Source organism: Cupressus sempervirens, chromosome 5 (genome assembly GCF_028749045.1).
Source record: "Cupressus sempervirens isolate cs-2001-9-10 chromosome 5, ASM2874904v1, whole genome shotgun sequence".
NCBI classification, from domain to species: domain Eukaryota; kingdom Viridiplantae; phylum Streptophyta; class Pinopsida; order Cupressales; family Cupressaceae; genus Cupressus; species Cupressus sempervirens.
The window spans coordinates 264,760,866-264,779,173 of NC_143122.1; the positions used below are offsets into that span (position 1 = coordinate 264,760,866).

Sequence of the window (18,308 nt, forward strand, 5' to 3'; positions counted from 1 at the left end):
CTAGGAGTGATGCAAGTGATAAGCTATCAACTAGGCAAGGTGTAATCACATGTGCACTAAACGTGGATCATCCTTCATTGTGTAACGAAGTATTTGCAACAATAAGAGGATGTTAATGTGATAAGAACACAAAGGTGGAGTTCACAAACAACGAGGTGTGAGACAACAACTAAGTGCAAGTGGATTTCTCCTACACCACGTGCTAAAATAAAATGCAAACTCCTATGTGTTTACATGACAACTAATATGTAAATGCATTATCCTTAGTAAAGTTAAGTAAAGTGTAATTAGTAATATTTAATTACATCAACACAACTCCTATATGAAATGAGTGGCCATGGGCCATAATTATAATAAATTTTTATTTAAACTAATAGGTGATGGTACATAAAATGAGCGAAACCAACACACATTAGAAAAGGCAACATAATGTATGATAATGAATAGGAAACACATACCTATGTGAGAAGAAAACTAATCACCCAGAAAGATAATGCTGGTTGGGACTGCAATTGAAGGTGAACATAAGCCCTGATTATTATTTGATTGTAGAGAAGATAAATGATAGACATCCTCATCAACCACCATGAAAGATTGAATGAAAGATCTGATATTACATATAGTAGAATAGTGTGAACTAAGTAGTCCAAGTTGAGAAATAGCACAAATCTTTTGCCCAAGGCTCAAGCAATACTTATCTTCCTTGGAATTCATAGTAGGCAGGGCACTTGAAATAAAGTGATCCTTTTTTTCCACCTCTTGAAGAAGGCAGGGGCGACACATCTTGTCACCTCTAGGAATATGAGTGACGAGTGCATATTTTTTATTGTAGTCATACACATATCTATAGTTTGCATACTCACTAGGTACTCGTAAGGGAAAAAATGGGGTCTAGTTACTCAAATTGTAACTTTGGTGAATTCTTGTGAGTAGAATGATCTGGGAATAGGTTTGTATGCTGAAACACAAGGTTGGATGTTGACATACGAAAAAATCCACCCTTGACTGTGAAGGAAATTGTCAAATGAAAATCTTGTTGCAATTTGCAGTTACCAATTGTTTTTAGGCACCTGATAAAGAAACCAGTCATGTTTTGAGGGCATCAAAAGGACAAGTTTGTAACCAATCAAGTTGCAAACATCCTCAATCTTAGGTTTCATTTCAAATTGCAATTTGCAGCCAATTTTAGGGCTTCTACATTTGCGATTTGCAGTCTTGAGAGTCTTTGTGGCCATGGTGGCTGGGAAATGTTTTTAGGTTGCCAAATTGAACTTGTTTGGTCTGCCAAGTTGTAGGCAAACTTTTACATCCCAATTTTTTGACCTAATTTAAAATGTTCATATAGCCGTTGAGGTTACATGAAGTCAGTTGACAGTTTAATTTGTTATAATCTTGCGAAATGGTAAGATGGTTAGTTGTTATAAGATAACATGCTAAGTAGATTAATTATCACATTGAATAGGTGGTTAGCTGGTATGATTATTTATGATTAATAACTTGTTTTGGTAATATGATTTAACTGCGGAAAATTTCCTCGTAGGACGCACGTTGAAGGGTTGGAAGCATTGTCAGGGAAGAATTAGGCACAGGAGCATCACCATCACTAGGCAAATGGGTATAAATCGTGAAGCACCAAAATCACTGCAGATATCATTAGTAACGATTGCAGTGTTTCTTTCCATGATTTCTTAGTTATATTGATGTTCTGTATTTAAACGTGATCAATCTTTATTCTGGTATTTGCATTCAAGATTTCTCCTGTAAGGAGTGAGGCGGATTGAGTAAGCATCCAATAAGACATCATCTTTTCTCCATATTATATCAAGTTATGTGGTGAACCAAAACCCAAGCATTGTAATATGTTTTCCTTTATCAGTTGTTACTGCATTCTAATTATACAATAGTAAGCTATAGTTTACAACATGATGCAAATCATTTTACTTCACATTGTATGATTGACCTTCTCTAAATTTGAGTTGTTTATGGCAAGTAAAAGCCAAGAAACCATGTTATGAAATCATGATTTATTTATGCCATTGGAGTCAGAATTAAGTGATTTGTTTTGCAAGTCTTTAAGAACACATTCTTCAAATCACAGATTGTGATAAGCTGAACCATATAACATTCATGAATCAGTTGACGATCAACAGACAAAGTCGATTGCTCTGAGATCCAAGCACCTAGGACTTACCCGCCTATACAACCAAGGAAAAGGGCGAAGAGGTGAGAGAAAGGAATCTGCATAACATGAAACAGAATCAGATGTGATATAACAATGTTTGTTTTTTAAAAGGAATCATTTAATAACTCATGCATGATCATGTTTATTGTTTCTCCTGCTATCAAGTTGAGTGGTGTGATTAGATACCAAGACGCTCAGTGGCTGACAAGGTATTCCATGTTCTATTCCGGGTAGGGAAGGCCTTTCTTGTTAGAGATTGTGTGGGGATAAGTTATGGTCTGAGGTTGGGTGGTTAAGCCCCTGACAATGTTTCCCCTCTCCACAAGATGTCGGACATGCATTAGATAAAGATAAACTATGCATTCTAACATTTGTTGGAAATAGGTATTTTTATTTTTATGATGTATATTCAAGTAGAAGGTAAGATTAATTGAGTCGTATCATCGTTACAGTTATTTCTTTAAATGAAAGCAACTTTAATCGTCAATATAGTTGGCAGCTAGTTAGATCGGTTGATCTTCCAACTGAACGTGGAATATATTTATTTGCAAGAAATAGATTTATTTGATGGATTGTTATTTCAGTCTTTCCTTTATTTGAATAATGATTATGAGCATATCTTCTAATCTTATGTTATTGCCATAGTTAGCAATGGGAAGAAAAGAATTGATACAGTGGTATCTGATGCCCTAAATGATCCAATGGTATTTGATGCCCTAATTGATACAGTGGTATCTGATGCCCTAAATGATCCCATGGTAATTGATATAGTGGTATCTGATGCCCTAAACGATCCAATGGTATTTGATGCCCTAATTGATACAGTGGTATCTGATGTCTTAAATGATTCAATGGTAATTGATACCTTAATTGATAGAGTGATATTTGATGCCCTAAATGATCCAATGGTATTCGATGCCCTAATTGATATAGTGGTATGCGATGCCCTAATTGATATAGTGGTATTTAATGGTAATTGTCATTTGATATTGATATAGTGGTATTTGTAGACTAACTTGGGTGTTTGTAGAAGCATCCCTAGATTGATTTCGGTTTCAAATTCCATGGTATATAGATTTTAATTTCCATGGTAAATTCATTGATGGTGTTTTCAATTGTTAGTTATGAAATTTTGTTTAACTGATTTTAACCATTAATCTCATTCATATGAACGTAACTGATTTAACTGTCTTCCTATGAAACTAAAGTAATAACCGTATTTCTTTGATGTGTTGTTAATTAAGACTTGGGAAAAGCGTATGTTACATATGGTATTTCTTTGATATATTAGCTTGTTCCTATATGTAACAACCAGATTTCCCAGGTCTTAATTAACAACTAACATACAGTTATTACTTCAATTTCATTGGAAGATAGTTAAATCAGTTTTATTCACATGAAAGGGATTGACGGTTAAAATTAGTTAAACAAAATTTTCTTAACTAAGAACTTAAAACACCATCAAATGAATTCACTATAGAAATTGAAATCCACATACCATGGAATTTGGATCTGAGAAATTATTGTAAGAATGCTTCTGCAATCACCCAGATTAGTCCACAAATACCACTATAACGACTATCATTGAATACTGCTCTATCAAAATCAAATGACGTTTACTATTAAATACCATTACATAAAATTAGGGCATCACAAACCACTGCATCAATCAGGGCATCAATTAACATTGAATCACTTAGGGCTTCAGATACCACTGTATCACTTAGGGCTTCAATCTCCATTGGATCATTTAGGGCATCATATACCATTGTATCAAATTAGGGCTTCAGATACCATGGAATCAATCTAGGGATGCTTCAGATACCACTGTATCACTTAAGGCTTCAATATCCATTGGATCATTTAGGGCATCAGGTACCATTGTATCAGATTAGGGCTTCAGATACCACGGAATCAATCTAGGGATGCTTCAGATACCATTGTATCATTCCTTTCCTTCCAATTGCTTAACTGTGGCAATAACTCAAGATTAGAAAATATGCTCATATTTATTATTCATGTAAGACGATCCATAAATCTATCTCTCGCATCTAGGTGTAAAATAACTGTAACGATGAAATAACTCAATTAATCTTACCTTCTTGCATATACATCATAAAAGTGATAATACCTGTTTTTGACAACAATTGAATTTATAGTTTATCTTTGTCTATTGTACGTCTGACAACTAGGGGAGAGGTGAAACATTGTCAGGGGTTTAACCACCCAACTTCGGACCATAACATATCCTCACACAATCTCTAACAAGAAAGGCCCTCCCTACCCGGAATTGGACTTCGAACATCTGTCATCTATCGAGCAATCCAGGTATCACACCATTTGTCTTGACAGCAGGAGGTTACAATTAACAGGATCATGCATGAGCTATTAAGTGTTTCATTATTCAAATTTGATTTCATTGTTGATTCTTGCAGGTTAATTCCACCTCTTCACCCTTCCGTGGCTTCTATGCCCAGGTGAATCCTAGGTGTCTGAAAGTTTATGATCACTTTGTTATTATTTACACCTCTTCACCAATTCTATGGCATCTTGCCAGAGAATTCCTCGGTGTCTTTAAGATTATAATCATTCTGTTATTATTTACACCTCTTCACCATTTCATGGTTTCATCCCCTGGTGAACTTAGGTGTTAAAGATTCTAAGAGCATTCTGTTCTTTGTTTCAGGAGTTACAATAGCATGGTTATTGATGATGGTTCATAAAATCATTTAAAACTCCTTCAGCTACCATTCGGTTTCATAAATGATATTTCAATCACAGAGATAAAAACTAAGAAGATCTACAATGGAACTCTATGAATTGCAAGAGATCAACAACAAGGTATTTTGTATTCAAACAATGTATAGTTGGCTGTATTCAAACTTCTAAAAGGAAGGCTTCTGATATACGAATGCATGTATTGTTTTATTCACAGTCTTGGCAATGTGTAGCCAGCTGCAATCAAACTTATACTTCAGAAAAGGAGGAATTACGAATGCATATATTGTACTATTCACAACCCTAGCAATGTATAGCCGATTGCAGTCCGACTTATATTCAAAAAAAGGAAATAAGAAATACGAATGCATATATAATTCATGACCTAGGGTTGTGCTTGAGGTTTGTCTGGATGTGGCTCCTCCCATCCTCAGCCGGAATTCTTGTTGGCTATTTGTTCCGCCTGCTAGTAGAGACTTGATTTCAGATTTCAAACGTTGGAGTAGTAAGGGAGAACAAAGTAATGTTGGCTGTGTAGTTAGAAAGAATGCTTCGACTGGGAATGAATATACTCAACTTGAATTGGGAAACGTAGCAGACAATAAAAAGGAGAGAAGAAATTCGGAAATGTGTAAATGAATGGAATAATAAAAGTCTAGCTCCTCTCACGACTTCCTTAAATGAAGAGCATCATGACTCCTTGGCTCCCATCGGTTACAAAAAGATTATTTGCCCATTCGAATTCCAAGCATTAAATTGATTAGAAAAAGAGAAGGAAAATAAAATAAAAAGGTTGGAAGAGAAGTTGGAAAGATTAAAGTTTGATTATTATCAATTTATCATGCCAAGTGTTTTAATCGGTTAAAAACAAAGAATATTAAAAAAGGAAAGAATAGAGTTGGAAAATTATAATTCGAATATTATTAAAATTCAAACGTTATTATATATTGAATATTATTATTTATATAAGCACATGTAAATATATTGATGAGGTGACAACACCTAATTATAATATAATGGTGCAATTTCATTTTTATATCTATATGCACGTATATAGATATATCTATTATAATAATATGATGAAAGATTATTTAACTTCTTTTGAGGTACGTTTTATAATTCAATTATTTTAATTAAGTTATTAATTTAAATAGCTCATGTGGGTCCCACAGATGTATCCTGTTTTCAAGTTGCTAGGTTCTCAACTTATTTGCCCAGTGATGGTGATGCTCTTGCCTAATTCTTTTCTGACAATGCTTCCACCCTTTCAACATGCTTCCTACAAGGAAATTCTCCACAGTTAAATTATATTATCATAATAAATTATTTAATTATAAATAATCACAACGGTTAACCATCTTCTCAATTCCATGAATTCGTGATTAATGATCAACTAGTATGTTATCTTCACTTGAAATTATAATGACTATCTTACCATTTCACAGGATTACGACCAATTTAACTGTCAACTAACTTCATGTGAACCTCAACGGCTATATTTCAAATTAGGTCAAAAATTGGGATGTAACACTATATGCACATAACAATCCTATAAGGGCTGCAATAGGAGAGTTATGATGTGCAACTGATCAAGGACAATGTTGAGGAGAGCTTCCATTATGTATTATGCCTTTCAATGCTGGAAATGTGTCTCAACGATTGTTTTTGTGTTGTTGATCTATGCCTATTTTGTTATTGAGTGTTTCTTATCTATTGTTTTATTCTTCAACATGTCTTCTAGTGCAATTTGTTTCCTTCCTTTAGTCTTTTGCCAATCTATGGAATGCTTTCCCTAGTTTCTGATTTCATTTGTGCAATTTAGGTTTAATTTCTCATTTCATAATAACTAATTGAGCTACATGTATGCTAATTTTGTACTATAACTTCTTCTTATGGATCAGTAACAAAATTAGTGCTGGTAGGACCTATGATGCTGCATGTTAACGTAAAAAGGCAAGACCAAAAACTGCTCAATAAGATTTTAGTAATCCACATCCATGAAAAAGGTAGATATAAAGAAATCTTGAAAGGTGAAACCCTATAAATACAAAACTAGAAAAAAGTCAATGACTTAGTAAAGACATAATGAAGAAAGAGTTATGGTAGTAAGGAAAATACTAGGTTCAATAGAAAACAATCATAGCTTGCTCGTGACATGAATTGAATTAATATTATTGATGGACATACATTAAACAAGAATCAGATTGATATTTTGACATTTGACAAATATGAACAGAGTTGGACAGAAGAGAATTCTACCATATAATGTTCTAGTAGAAGGTGTAATGTCCCCATTTTCGGCCGGTTTGTGCAGTTGATAGAGTTAGCTCATCATAGCAGCCCTCGTGAGTTGACAGGGTGTTTTGGGGGTCTCAGTTACGGATTTACTATTTTTAGTAGTTTCTATTCTTGACAGTGCAGTGGGTGTCTTGGCAGAGTTGGTTGTCACCTGCGGTTGATTAGGCTAATAATTGCATGAGCTTTTATTTATTTATTGTTCATTGAGTTGCATTATTATAATAATGTTTATATTATTATTTAAAAAGCAAGTTGAAAAGTTTCTAGTGTTGAGTTCTTTTGGGAAACTTCCTCATTTTCTGAAGTGGAGTTTTATGGAAACTTTTGCCAACAAAAGCTTATAAATGAGAGCTCATTTCATTGGGAAAGGCACGCTTGAAAAATATATTTTCTTTTTGTGTCTTTGTGGCATTCTTGATTTATGACCTGTGAGCCCTTGTTGAAGTATAAGGGTCTTGTCTGAGAAGTTCTTGGCAACTTTCCTACTGTATCTTCTGTATCTAGGGAGAAGAATAATCTTGTTGATTATACTGAAATGATTGTGCATTTGGCTGAGGGTTTTAAGAAGTTTCTAGGAATTCTAAGAATTGCATTAGCAAAGTGTGTTGTTATATAGAATTGCATATCTCCTACTGCCCATCCTGTATATTTGGAGATTGGCTTTTCTGAGATGTGACTGATTTGTGAAGGAGTTTGTGAATTTCCAGCATACCTGCAATTCATATGAGGCTCACGTAGGTTTCTTGCAAGCAACCATTCATCATGTGTGCCGCGTTTGGCATTTTCTAGAATTGTCATAGCAATTTCTAAGCTCCATGTGGTAACCAAGAGGCGGTGTGTTCATGCTTAACCACCTGCGATTTGTTACTGGCATTGACGTGAGGATTTGGGAGCTGAATTTGGGTTTAGCGCTGCACTTTGTGGGATTATTACTGCCCAGCTCCACCCAACGTTCAATAATTGAGCTGTCGATCAGTTATCCAGCCCTGCGGTTAGTGGTTTAAGGTTGCAGATGAGGTTTTCGGGGTCATGATTACATGCACATTGCAAGTCATTTCCATCTAGATGCTGCAAATTGATAGAAGGATAAAGCTGACTTCAATCTGGATTGCGATTCCGATATTATGGCCAATCATTGACATTATCAAATCAGGTTCTTCTTATATCTTGCATATGGTTTGCCAATAAGTGTATGCTAGAATTGTATTGCCGCTATTGGGTAGTGTAATTGCAGTTTTCATCATTATCTTTGTTGAGTGTAAGTCTGCAACCCCAGGGTTTTGAATAATAAATTATAAGTTGATATTTATCAAGTTGAATTACAAATATCATTTCAGTATTTGGCTTGACTATGGTGGCATGACAGTTAACATCTAGCTATGTCATTAACAGTGGTTATGAGGCTGCTATACAAGTGTTTGATAGAATGTCTACCCATTAAATATTAAAGAAATTGGTGTTATAAAGTTATAGCCGGCAAAGGGTTTTTATGGTAGGAAATAGAGAAAAGTATAACAAATATTTACTATTGAAGAGATTAAAATATGGCTTGACTCTGTAGAAAAAGAAGAAGAGTAATCCCGTAGGAAGAGAAGCAGACCAGAAAAATAAGACTGCATAAAAGAGTCAATGCAAATATACTAGTCAAGATATTTCCTACAGTACATTGTCTAGAGTATCAACTTGGTCTCTACTGAGCTTTATTGTATGCCAGAGGAAACTTGTGTTTTAATTGTCAGACATTATCAATAAGGGGCTAGACTATTTGTGTGAGAAAATAGGTTACGTGAAACAGTCAGACAAGCTAATTTTCTCTTGGGCCACATAATTCACCATGTATTGAATCTGAATGTCGAATATGTTTTCCATTGTAGATGTCAGATCAGGCAGAGAAAACAATTACCAAAAGTGCATTCAGTCTACAATGGTGGACAGAACAAGTACCAAAAGAACATAATCAAGAACATATTCACAATATTACCATATGTAGGAGAAAATAATTAAGACCAGGAGGTAAATGCCATTTCAATATTCCAGGCGAGGTGTACAAGAAACACATAAACCTCAATAGAAACTCTATCTTTGCGTGGCAAATGGCTTATCAGGACTAGATTATTCTTTGTGGAGTGTTCAGATTTCCCCAGTATGTATCTCTTATTGAAATAATCTTGTGTCATGATGCCTAATATTCATGGGCAGAAAAGACTTGACTGCATTTGGTATGGTTATGGCCAGGATTTTATTGATAGCACTGTGCAGGCCATGAGATGTCCAGTTAGTTCACCGTGATTTCAAAATAGGGTCTACTAGATACAGAAAGAATTCAACTAAAAAGTTGAACTTTTTAATACCAGCAAACTAAAATACTTTTCTTTTGTGATTCTAGATGCTGGTCCTCCTTCGCCTGCAGATCATTTGCGGGAAGTCTTCTACAGAATGGGATTAACAGACAAGGTTGAATACAAAATTATATTCATTTAAATGCATAACAGTGTGAGGTTCGTAAGCTCTCTGTAACAAGTTTATTGAAAATGAGTATTGATTCTTTTGCAGGAAATTGTTGCATTGTCTGGTGCACACACCCTTGGAAGGTCCAGGCCAGAGCGTAGTGGCTGGGGCAAACCTGAAACTAAATACACAGTAAGTGGGTGCAATCAATAATGTAGAATTATTTTCTACTGTAACATTAGACTGAGCTCTTTGAGATTCATATATGTCATTAACAGATTTTGACACAACCACCTACAGTGAGGAAAGAGGAAGCCCAATAAATCTAGAGCATTTTTCTTTCAGCGTCAATCCTGATGTTGGAAATTGATGATGAGGTTCCTTGATAAGTAATACAGTGCAATTATTATACATAGATACCAGTAAACTTGAGTTCTGCCCCTGTACCTCTACCTACAGCTCTAGGGTCTTATATTTAACTGGGATATAACCTGTACTGTTATCTATATATTCCTGCATTCTATTAAAAACTGAAACTCTATACCTATATGCCATATGTCCATATGACTAGCTATAATGTTTGTATAAATAACCAAACTGTCCCGTCGTACTGATAAAAGTAAAACCAGTGATCCAACATAATTTCAAACTCAGACATAGAGAAACGATGCTCACTAATACAGTTTAATTAAAGGATAGAGCTGGTCTTTGGAAACCAAAAATTGTGGCCACATATTATCATCTTCATAGGCAAACACAGGCCAAGGAATTAATAGATGCTCTGATAGACTGATACCACTTGGTATGCTTCTAGGGCATTCTGATATAACCCTTAATAGATAAATATAAACTAATATAGTACTTTGGATGTAGGTTGAGATAGGTAATGTACTTCTGCACTTGTAAAAAATGGTTTACATTTGGGTATAAAATTTAAACATATATGGTGAAAGTAAACACATTGGCACTTGACCATTGATTATATGGTTGCATAAATAAGAAAGTCAAGGACTCTGGGAACTTAATGAAGCACTGTTGTCTAGAATAGAAGAAATTGAATAACCATGTGATTATCTTTGGTGCAGAAAGATGGTCCTGGGGCACCAGGAGGTCAATCATGGACTGTGGAGTGGCTTAAATTTGATAATTCTTATTTCAAGGTACAGAGTCCAGCTGAATTGAACCTCACCTAGATTTTACCTTGATCACGAATGAGCAGAAGTTTCTTTTTTCTTGTTTTTGTGAAGGATATAAAAGAGAGGAGGGACCTCGATCTGCTGGTATTACCGACAGATGCCGTTCTTTTTGAAGATCCTGGTTTCAAGGTGATTGTTTAGCTGGATGTACTTTAAAGTCCCCATGGAATTTGCTCTGGTCATTTGTGACTGTTAAAATGTTATACTTATTTCTTTTTAATTCTTCAATCACAAAAGAGATTTTATTATAACTGTCCTTATTTTTTGCAAACCTGAACATTTAAAATGCATCTTGATACCCAACGAAGCCAATTTCAACTTATTCAAGTTCAAAGAAGCTGAAGATTATTGATGTAATATGTCAATCTTTCCATTCTTATAACATACTAATAACACTAAACAAACATCTTAAGTCTTGTAGGAAATCTTTTTATCATTTCTGACAAATTTGAGAAATACTTTACTTCATAATTCAACTTAGTAAGTATATATGCATCTGAAATAAGATGTTAGAAGGATGCCTATAACTGATTTCCTTCCAATATAAGGAAAGTGCTGATTGGAGTTTTAAATTTTTGCAGGTATACGCTGAGAAATATGCAGTTGATCAGGATGCATTTTTCAAGGACTATGCAGAAGCTCATGCAAAACTTAGTAACCTTGGTGCCAAATTTGATCCTCCTGATGTAAAGTTACTCAACTCCTAAACAATCTCTGCCTGTTATATTCATTTTTCACTTGGTGTTTTTTCATGATGTTAATGTCAACAACTGGATGATAAGCTAATTTTAGTGTGAATATTTCTTGGGGAGATCATAAATGATAAATTCGTATGTTATTGGTATTATTTTAGGTTTAAAATTTTTAATTTGAAACACTTTCTTAAACAATCTGTTATGTCAATGTGTGCCACTGAAAGAAATACAGCTCCTTGAACAATTAGGAAAAAATAGATCTGCTATGGCTTTTTGATATTTAATACATCATGAGTCAATTTAGCTTTATGTGTTTTGATAAAATGCCTGTCTATGGTGATTTCGTTAGTTGACATTTTGAGCATTGCAATTTTGCTTCTAAGTCAACACTCAAGGTGCTTTGGGTGCAGGTGGATTGATAAAGCTGGCTTAACTATCCGTATATTTATGAATTTATGTTTATACATACATAGAGAGGAGAGACTTATCTAAGCTCATTAGGGCTATTATGGATATGTTGCATTTTTTTTTTCTTAATTAACAAGGGTTCACACTTTTGTATTATGTTTACGCAATGTTGTTGTAACAAGCTATTTTCCATACCCAAAATTTAACTATATTATAATCCAATATTCATAATAGAATGACAAATTGGCGGTTATAACAACTAATTCATATGAAAGAGAAAAATTAACTAACTAATTCATTTATTGCATTTCACATTCAAGAGTATAATACCGAACTAAACTTTCTACTTATGAAAATCAGTTACAACTTCCATGTTTAATTCTTCCCATTTCAATTGTAATCTTTACAAAAAACAACATAAGGAAATATCAAAACTAAGTATCATGATCACATAACATAATGCTAAAGATAAAGAGGGTAACAAAATCAAGTACCATACATAATGCAGAAGACGGTCACTGTGTTGAGCAAGCCTCGACATTTTGTGAAGAGGAGAAGCATACATGGGCTTAACCTCCCGACCACGGACCTTAAATTATCCCTACACAATCTCGGTTTGAGAAAGACCCTCCCTACCCCGGGGTTAGGCTTGGGGCACTATGGTCAAACCACCTGAGCATTCTGGTCTTAAGAGTGTCAGCTAAGCAACAGACGAGGTTATGGATATCCTCCATCAACCTCCCCTTTGTCAGCTAGCACTCTGACCTCTAGTGATCATTGTGACAAGTATGCCACTAACCAACCTTGGCCAAGGATTTCAGTGGGCTACTATTGTGCCCGATCACCCACCGCTTGACTTGACAACAAGAAATATAATTTGGACAACCATGAGCTGACTCAATATGTATACAGTTTTTATCATTTAATTACTTTCAATTCTAACATCCATTTTGTACTTGTAGGGATATTTCCCCTCCCACCCATAATTACTTGACCCTTTCGGTCTTGGGTGCATCCTACGAGATCTCAGAAGCATGTACATTTTCAATAACAAATTTAGCAATTCATTATTCTCAACATTCGAGCTGATCTTATCTCAGAGATATATGGTCAATACCTCTGTACAAGTCAGTTCGATCTAACATGCACTACAGTATATTAGTGCTTTCTTAAAAGATATCTCATGCCAAGAGAAGAATATGGTCATAGGAATAGTCACAAATATCTCAATTTATATTATGGCATTTACGGGTCTGTACTACCCACAGCATATTAAAAACATGGGATCCAAATGATATTCGGAAATTGCATATCAGTCCATAGGCAACATTCTATAGCCTTTTTACTACGACCATTGATGCTTCAATCATTATCTATAATGAACAATATCAGTATGACAAACTGAATTCCGCCATTGTTTGAGATAAACAATATAAAAAATGAACAATGCATATATGGCAATTTAACATGACCAATGGTTTCATAACTTGAAGATGATGGATGAATTGCCTAATGCGGCTTGCGAAGCATGTGCTATCACGCAATGTAGTGCTAACTGGAAATTTTTGGCAATAATGTTGAGGAGGTCACCGCCTTTGCCAATCACATTAAGATGCAGGGATTCTCAATAATTTCATTTGCAATTACAACTTGGCTTGAGGCCGTAGGAGGGAGATAATTATTTTGCAGAGCACAAGCTGAGAAACAATCGAGAAAGAAAGAAGTGCTCTCACATTAGCAAGAGAGAAATAAATAAACCATTCGCACGCTTAGTTACAAGGAGTGGCGGTGTGTGGCAAGCCATTAGTCAAGTGTAATTCCACCAAATTAAATTTTTCAAAAAGAAATATAAGCCAATATGAAGGTGGCAATCGCTCAACATTATGGAGCCAAAATTAAAGATATAAGGGTTATCTTTCCTCAGGATTTTTATGTTCTAATATTTTGGCATCATGCTATTTATGTCATCTCAAGTTGTACACACACACATGCGCGTGTGTAAATTGAATCAGATAAGTCCTTGCATCAATATATTGATTTATGCATACGCACACACACATGCACACACACACATGTAGGTGCAAGTACATATGTTAAGATAACATGGTGCCAATATATAGAATTACATTCCAGTGACTACTCAACGGTCTCAAATATAAAAAGGTTACCAATTTATTTAATTTTAAATGTTTAAAGTTTTTCTTGGTTTAAGAACAAACTGGGCGGCTAATAATTGTCCAAGGTATACTCTTGCTTGCCTAGCTGTTAAGTCCTTAACCAAGATGGTTAGAACCCATACCTGATGGCCTGTCGATGGACTTTTGGTGCCCCAATCTTTAAATCCCATTTAGCAATGCTTTTCGCCTGTTCATCTTCTCTTGCATCCAAGAAGTAATATTTACACGATAATTACATATTCCTCAATTTTAAATCAAGATGCTATAATCAACAGTATTTCATAATTATCACAACGGCTAACCACCAATATCATTAACAACTATTTTTTATAACTTCTTGTAAAATAATAACTATCTTTTTCAGTTAAATTGTAACGAACAATTAACAATTCATCTTCACATGAATCAAAATGATCAACCATAATTTCCATTTCACATGATCATGACATTCAGCTATTTTTACTATGTAACTGTCATTCACATGATATATATAACGGCTATATGATTTTTTTAAATGGGCAAAAATTTGGGATGTAACAGTAGTCAATATGTATGAGCAAGTTGGTAAGTACATTGGGATTTAGGTGTCTCTCACCTATAAAAGAATCTAATCAATGAGAGTACAAGAACAGGAACTAGCTACACCTTCTTGTTGATTTGATGGCAATAGATTTTGAAAAAAAATCATTAAATTCCTATAATTATGAACTTAAACACAAGCAGACATTGAGAAGATATAAATTATAATGATAGATGATGCTGGGACTGTTCCATTCCTGATTTGAGGAAAATGATCAGTCAATAGGGACCCAAGAAGCATAAAATGATATGCCATTTTTTAAACAAGGGAGATAGTGTAGGGAAGAAATTAATGAGGGAGATCTAAATGTTGAGCATGGGGTGGAGAAATTAGGCAAGGAGTTCAAGGAGGCACGAGATCAGGAGGGAGATGGGGATGAGATGAATCTAAAAGAGATAGAGTTCACCAATCAGGATGAGGTGGCAAGATGGCGTATTTAGATAGGAGATGATATAAACTATCTAGTCAAAGACATCTTTGATATTTGTAGAGCCTGAAAAGCAGGGCATGAGAAGAGAAGTATTCACTTTGTAAAACATGTCTGTTCATAGGCCTTAAATGTTATTCTTTGTTTTTGGAGTTTACCATCCCCACCTATTCTTCTAACCTCTTTCAAGATAAGGAGGGAGATGGGGATGAGATGAATCTAAACGAGATGGTGTTCACCAATCAAGATGAGGTGGCAAGATGACGTATTTGGATAGGAGATGATATAAACTATCTAGTCAAAGACATCTTTGATGTTTGTAGAGCCTGAAAAGCGGGGCAAGGGAAGAGAAGTAATTCACTTTGTAAAACATGTCTGTTCATAGGCTTTAAATGTTATTCTTTGTTTTTGGAGTTAACCATCCCCACCCACTCTTCTGACTTCTTTCATGTTTATGCCTTCTTTTTCCCTTGAAGTTAGCCAAAATGAACCCTTATTCTTTTGCAACATTATTTGAGTGTATTTCTAATCCTTGACTTGTTTCATCAACTATGAGCTGACTCTAAGGAGGGTAGGATAATACCTAGAGATTATCAACTAAGCAAGCGAATTGTTTCATCTTTAGCATTAAGGAGTAAACCTAGATTCCCATGTTCCAATCAATAATAATAAGATTTCCATGCATTAGTTTCTGAGTACAGAAATGCCCAAGGTAGTATGCGAGCTACAAAGATCATCTATCAAGGCAATACTTTCAGGATTCACTCTAAATCTGCCTGCAGCTTCAAGTTGGCGTACCGAGAACATCTTTAGTCACAAAGATCTAAGTAAGTTGACTAATCCTTATCCATATTTTCACACACTGATCACCTCATCTAGAGTGATGAAATAAAGGAGTGCATGCCATGGACATATTTACACAACTCCTTGATATATAATGCCTCCACACTAATATAGATTAAGTATACAATAGTCAGACTAGGTAGCCAAGTACGTAGGCATATATAGATTTTTTTTTAATGATAGGAAAGTGAGTACCATATCATCTGTGTATGGCATACACACATAAGGAACATAATTTGCATAGTCAACAAACAATCAGAATCATGGCAATTGGCCCCCTGAATATAATACATATAAATATATAAAGATTCTAGCAAGTAAAGGGTCATGAATGTCAGTTGCTGGCATGAATTCTCTGAACTTTTAAATAAGATGACAGTTTTTCCAAATTAATCTTAATGGAGTATGCTAATATGGTCTTGGCTTGATTCCAGTTGATTCAATTTCATAGTACCATTATTTTCCTAGTTTCCGAAGACAACAGTAACCTTAAGGAATTCCATACAGCAGTTGTATTGTGCTTTTTAGGAGAGTGGTGGCCTTGTTTATAAAATGGTTAAGTATGATGGTTATCAAGTACTGAATATGCCTTACACACACCTTATTACTTTGTTTTTCCCTAATTGTAATTACATGTAGAGATTGACTTTCTTTTTGTTTAAGCATATCAAGATCTTTCTCCTGACACAAAGCGTGCATGCTTATGTATGTAATTCTTATTTACTTATGTCATTCTTATTGAGGTATATGCTTGTGTGGGTGTATTCCACTACTGGCAACCAAGGTTATATAGGTTGCTAACTTAATTGTATCAGTTACTATATAACCATGCACATAATTCAAGGCATAAGGCACATGTAAGGAAAAATAGGAACTCAATCAAGAACAATCACAAATAATAAGATATTCATATCAAAGATGAAGAAACAGATAGACCAAAAACATACATCCTTTGAAGTTATTCTTAGATTTCTCACTCTCCAATCCATAATATTGTATAATGGCATTCATTGACCTAAAAATAGGAAAGCATAAATTTTAGTTGGCTAATAAATGTATGAAAATTCAACTCACATAATTGGTAATTCAACCATGAATAGACTTTTTACACAAACCAAAAACTTGTTAAAACTTAAAAACATAGATTCATTTCACAAATATTCACTGACACACACACACACATGCCTACAAAAACACCATGCAGGCTAATTATTTCTTCAAAATCATTCCAAGTGATATTGATACAAACGTATAGGTATTCAAGCATAGATATATATGCATATATAAAAAATAGAAACGTTAATGGAAAAAAATACTTACACAATCTAATCCAGAAACGATTTGTAATTGACTTCATGGATTGTGCAAATTTATTGGCTCGTTTAAAAATAAGTCCTTTTATTTAAGAAAATAAAAAATATTAATGCAAAAAGCAACCCCTGCCCATAATCAGAAATAGAAAAAATTAAGGTTTTTGAGGATAAATGAGCTCAGCATTCTATTGAGAGAAAATACTTAACAATTTAAAGAATTGCATATACCAAGATTAAGCTAATTCAAAAGCATTTACTGAATTTCATCTGTAAACAACTAAAGTAGAGAGCTTAAAAAATAAGGCGAAAGAAATGCTCCTCCAATTCACTAGTATTGTCAAGAGGCATTTTATCCTCATCAAAAACCAAAATTATACTTGTATAATCTAATCTTCTTCTAAATTCAAACATGGTCCTCCCACATGTTTTTTATTATGACTGAGGATTAAGAGACGGTCTGTAGAATGCCTTAGATGTCATCACTTAAATAGAAGCCTTGGCACACAGTGCAAAGGAGTATTAAAACTCAGATCTGAGAGCGGAATAAATAGTGTTGTATGAATATTTTTGACCTCCACAAGGGCTTATATTCCACTATTATCCTCCCAGCCAGCCTACTAGTCTGAGTTACTCACCCACAAAACAGTACTGGATGAAACATACAAATATTTTTTTTCAATTTCATGGAAGTGGAGAATAAATGCAGGCCTTAGTGGAGAAATCTCCCAGAAGCGGTAGATTTTCTGCTATGTTCACAACACTAAGTTTCACTGATTCCAATTAATACCTCCAAGAGTCATAGTTTTACGAAAATTCAAGATGTAAAGGCCACAAGTCTATATTTATTAGAATGTTAATTTTATCTATAATACTAAGGAAAACTACCACTAATTCTGTAATACCACAATAAGCTCAATACAACTCACCACCCAAGGTCATTTTGCAAGTCAAGAATGCAACTGAACACAACTGAAGGCATGTAATATATACTGAAATCACATTGACATGCTGCCTGAAGAATGC

The 18,308-nt window shown here is 34.6% G+C and overlaps 1 protein-coding gene across 2 annotated transcripts in view; it reads left to right on the forward strand.

Moving 5' to 3' along the window:
- The window catches only part of LOC149555568 (putative L-ascorbate peroxidase 6, chloroplastic/mitochondrial), an 80,534-nt gene that overhangs the window by 35,302 nt on the left and 26,924 nt on the right, over positions 1-18,308 (forward strand). For both annotated transcript variants that reach the window (XM_089829686.1, XM_089829685.1), the window contains exons 6-10: positions 9,585-9,652; positions 9,752-9,838; positions 10,732-10,806; positions 10,894-10,971; positions 11,424-11,528. In XM_089829686.1, the coding sequence (XP_089685812.1) occupies positions 9,585-9,652; positions 9,752-9,838; positions 10,732-10,806; positions 10,894-10,971; positions 11,424-11,528 (413 nt within the window). The remainder of the gene's footprint in view (positions 1-9,584; positions 9,653-9,751; positions 9,839-10,731; positions 10,807-10,893; positions 10,972-11,423; positions 11,529-18,308) is intronic.